The following is a 4559-nucleotide window of genomic DNA, read 5'->3' as shown; positions in this document are numbered from 1 at the left end:
GGCTTGGATATTCTGGAAAGATTACCAGCTGGCTTGTCATGTATTATGAAAAGAATAACATTTGCCTTAGAGGATGCTACAAGCCAGGAGCAGGGCCCCGGGGAGCAGCGTGACAAATTTTTGTGGCGCTCGGTGATGAACTTGCCTCAGTTCTTTAAGAGAATTGACGTGCCTTCGCCTCTCATTTGGGGAGAGGGGAAATGCTGTCGGAAACTTTATTTATCTCCCACAGAGGGGAGGAGGAGGGAGTCCAGACACCTTCCCGTGATGGGGATTGTGTGAAAGGAGCAGCGCTGGAGCTTTTCTGCTCTGCAACGCCCACCCTGGGCTCTCCCCTCTGCTCCCACCTTGCAAGTGGGGAGCAACACCCCTTAACCTGAGGCTGGTTTTGGTTGCAGGGAGCACTGCGAAAGTCCCCTGGCAAAGCTTCTCTGCACATGCTGGGCTTCGTGCACAGCTCCAGCGAGGGAGACTGTGTGCTGAGAGCTGAGCATCAGTCCCAGGTATGGGGGCAGGATGGGCGCCCCAGCTTCCCTCTGCACCGCTGGCGTGGGGAGGAAAATAAATGTGGGTCTGGCCAAAATAACCTGCACGTGGGCTGGGGGAGTTTTGTTTGCAGGAGGAGGAGGAGGGAGAGGTGCTGCCAGTTGTGTTATTGCTATTTATTAGTGTCCAATGCGTAGAAGAGCGCGGTGGTGCCCAGGAGTCCTGTCTTCTCGTCGGGAGTGCTTGAATAACCCAGATGAAGAGGCTGACCTTGCCCTGGAAATTTGCAGCCTGTCGGGAGGCTGTAAGTGGGTCAGGCAGCTGGTGTAAGTGGGAAAATAATCCAGTTCACGCTGCTGGCAGCCCATCAGCAGGCGAAAACTGAGTGCAACCTGCATGCCCGGCCCTGGGAAGCAGCAAAAAGAAGGTATCAAGTGCATGGAGTGGCCCTCGCCAAACCCCCGCCTCAGCCGGGGAGCTCGCTGTGGGGTGATGCTGGGGTCCCCGAAGGACCAGGGAGTCCCCAGAAGAGGCTCAGCTGCTCCACAGAAGATGGTTGCAATTGTGGTTGTGAAACCTTGGGACCTGGAAAAAGCCCCAGTCACAGATGGCTGGAAACAGCGAAAGTCTCCAGGAAACCGCTGCATTTCCCCATGGAGCATCCAGTGCTCTGGTCCAGCTCCGAGCAGCTGTGCTTTATTCCCTCTTCTGTCCTTTCCCCAGTACGCAGCCCGTGAAACTGCAGTGGCCTTCTGGCTGCGGGCTCAGCAGCAGCAGCAGCTCTGTTCCTGCCTGGCGCTGGCTGCGTTTCGGTGGTACCCGACCCCCCGCCAGCTCCCTTAGTGCATCGAGATCGGGTGTGATGAAAAGTGCTGGATGGATGTAAGGTATCGCTGCAGATCCCTTCGACTTCATTCAATCACTGCTCCATTTGTTCCTCCATTTAATTTGATCAAAACCTCCTGAAAACAAATAATTCCTACTTAAAAAAAAAAAACCACCACAATTTCTACCCTTTATTTTCATCCGTTCTTACGGCTTTAGGCAGGTACTGTTGGATGATTCAATCACCGGTTGGACAAAGATGACATTTAATTAAGAAGAAAGGAAAAGGAAGCTAAAGAAAATAACGTATGCCTCCTTCTTTCTGTATGAAGTGTGGAAAAAAAGAGCTGAGGAGATTTTCTGTTGTGAAATGCAAGGTCTCATCTACAGTGTCAGCAGCTTGGCTGCTTCGCAGCAATTCCTCCCTGTGATTGAGATCCAGCCTGGGCCACAATTCAGCCTCGTGTCTATTCGTTTAATGACTGAGTCAGTTTGGAAAACTGCTGCCCATCCATCTGTCCACCTGGTCCATCTGTCCATCCTCTTCTACATCCTTCCCGTTTCTTTATCCTTCTACCTCGGTGATTCGGTTCATCCCGAGAAAAATCCCCAGAGCATCGCATGGAAAGCGTGGGTTTGTGTCGGCAGAGCCAGATTACCGACGCACCTGGAGACAACTGGGCTTCCATCGCTCCTTGTGCTTTTTCCGTGCATTACACCGAGCAGCGAGAGAAGATGAGAAGGGGTAAACAAGCCAGTAATCGGGTTAGGAGTGGAAATCAGCTCCTCTGCTCCTGTTGTCCCTTCTTTATCCCCCCTGATCCTGCTGCCGTTCTCCCCGTCTCTGCTCTTTCTGCCTTCGCCCTGCCCAGTCCGGCAGGAGGGCAGGCAGGGCACGAGCATCTCAGCCCCCGGGGGCTCTGCGAGGCTTCCTTTTGTTTTTTCCCTTCCCTTCTTCGAATAAAGGAAAATGTAACCCTCAAACTCAGGCATTTTAATTGAGCTCTAAGCTTTAACATTTCAGGGGGAAGATAAAAACAAGCAGTGAAATTTTACAGTCGTGTAATGACGCCGGGAGCAGCGCGGCCAAACGAGGTTGTGAAGTTTATGGTGTCGAGATTCGGGGAGGGGGGGGGGGGGGGGGGGAGCCGTAAAGGATGGAGGAACGAGGGTCCCACGCCCGGGGGGCTCATCCCCAGTGGGGTACCCGCCCGCAGGCAGGCACCCCTCCCTTGCCCATGACCCTCCGGCAGGCTGGGGCGACCAGAGGTGAGACAAGAAGTTGCACCTCCTGAGTCTAGAACTCGTTTAGCTCTCCTCTCTCTATCGGGGGGGGGGGGGGGGGGAGCCGTAAAGGATGGAGGAACGAGGGTCCCACGCCCGGGGGGCTCATCCCCAGTGGGGTACCCGCCCGCAGGCAGGCACCCCTCCCTTGCCCATGACCCTCCGGCAGGCTGGGGCGACCAGAGGTGAGACAAGAAGTTGCACCTCCTGAGTCTAGAACTCGTTTAGCTCTCCTCTCTCTATCCCGTTTATCCTCTTTTCTTGCCTTTATTTTTTTTTTTTTTAAATGTTGCTCCATGTGGCTGAGTTGCTCTGTGCCGGGAGCAGCGGTGAAACCCCGTCCCTCCCCCTCTTGCTCTTCGCCCCCAGGTCCCGGCTGGCCGATTTCCACACCAACTGCCAAGCCTCCTTCCAGTCCCTGACGAGCTGCCCCGGGGACAACTACCAGGCGTGCCTGGGCTCCTACGCGGGGCTCATCGGTGAGTGCCGGGGGGGACGGGATGGTGAAGGGTCTCTCCCACCGCGGCCCCTCATCCCTCTTCCTTCTCCAGGCTTCGACATGACGCCCAACTACGTTGACGCCAGCACCACCAGCATCACCATCTCGCCCTGGTGCTCCTGCAAAGGCAGCGGCAACATGGAGGAGGAGTGCGAGAAGTTCCTCCGAGACTTCACGGAAAACCCCTGTCTCCGTAAGGCGCTTCCCCGTCCCCCTCCTCACCCGTCACCGCCGGGGTGCAGCCCCCCCCCTTAAACATCTCCTGCCCCCCCAGGAAACGCCATCCAAGCCTTCGGCAACGGCACCGACGTGAACCTCTCCCCCAAGAACCCCTCACCGCCCATCACCCTGCCACCCAAGACGGAGAAGAGCCCTGCCTTGCCGGATGACATCAACGACAGCAACACCATGTACGACACGAGCGTCATCACCACCTGCACCTCCGTCCAGGTAGGACCCGAGCCCGGTTGCTGCTGCGAACTGGGGGCACTGGTCTGGACCCTCCCGACGTGAACCTCTCCCCCAAGAACCCCTCACCGCCCATCACCCTGCCACCCAAGACGGAGAAGAGCCCTGCCTTGCCGGATGACATCAACGACAGCAACACCATGTACGACACGAGCGTCATCACCACCTGCACCTCCGTCCAGGTAGGACCCGAGCCCGGTTGCTGCTGCGAACTGGGGGCACTGGTCTGGACCCTCGGTGGGTCCGTCAGGCGGGAGATCGGCTGCAGCCCGTGGGCAGCAAAAAATCCTGCTCAGTGCACGCATCTTGGCAGTGTAGGTACCCAGGTGCCTGGCAGGATCCGGCCATCCCTGGTAAACGGGGGTCTGGGCACTGCCTGGGGGTCTGGCGTGGGGAAGGGAGGGATCCGTGCCCTGCCCGTCCCCTGCCCTCGCCTGGGGCATCGTCCCCTGCCTGGCACGGCTCTGTGCCCGGGGCAAGGTGAGCTGGCGTAGCTGCCCCGAGCCCAACTTCTCCTCCCCCCGGCTCATTCGGGGTGAAAACAGCTTGAATTCCATGTCGTTTTGGGAAACCTGAAAAGTACGTATTTTCTTGCATTGCGCCGGGCTTGTAGGTTCACGCTTTGCTCCTTGGGTGGTAAGATGCTGCCGGGAGAGGAGCGGGACAGGGGGACCGTGGCCGGTGGGTGTCCTCGGCAGGACATTTGCAGCAGGGAGCACAGGAGGAGCAAACCTGGGGCTGGGCTGAATCCGCGCGCGTGCTTGCAGCGTTGTGTCGTTTGCTGGGCTCCTGCCTGAAGCAGGAGAGAGCCCAAAGAGCCTTGAGCTGCCCGGGGAGAAGGGACGAACCCCTTTTTCTTTCTTCTCTCCTTTCGCAAAGCTCTTCTGACAGCCCTGGGTATTTGAGAAGCGCACGGTGAGGCTTCACGCTTCGACACCGGCCGCGTGCTCTGAGCCACGATTTCCACCGCCCCGTGCACGGGGCTGCAGGCATCACC

At 57.7% G+C, this 4559-nt stretch overlaps 1 protein-coding gene across 1 annotated transcript in view; it reads left to right on the top strand.

Moving 5' to 3' along the window:
- The window catches only part of GFRA2 (GDNF family receptor alpha 2), a gene marked incomplete at both ends in the record, with an annotated part of 12572 nt that overhangs the window by 7752 nt on the left and 261 nt on the right, over positions 1-4559 (top strand). The window contains 3 exons of the mRNA XM_009576690.1: positions 2965-3074; positions 3147-3287; positions 3369-3544. Coding sequence (XP_009574985.1) covers positions 2965-3074; positions 3147-3287; positions 3369-3544 — 427 coding nt within the window. The remainder of the gene's footprint in view (positions 1-2964; positions 3075-3146; positions 3288-3368; positions 3545-4559) is intronic.

Source organism: Fulmarus glacialis, unplaced genomic scaffold (assembly GCF_000690835.1).
Source record: "Fulmarus glacialis isolate BGI_N327 unplaced genomic scaffold, ASM69083v1 scaffold20814, whole genome shotgun sequence".
In the NCBI taxonomy this organism is placed as follows: Eukaryota; Metazoa; Chordata; class Aves; order Procellariiformes; family Procellariidae; genus Fulmarus; species Fulmarus glacialis.
This window is presented reverse-complemented; position numbering and strand designations above follow the sequence as displayed.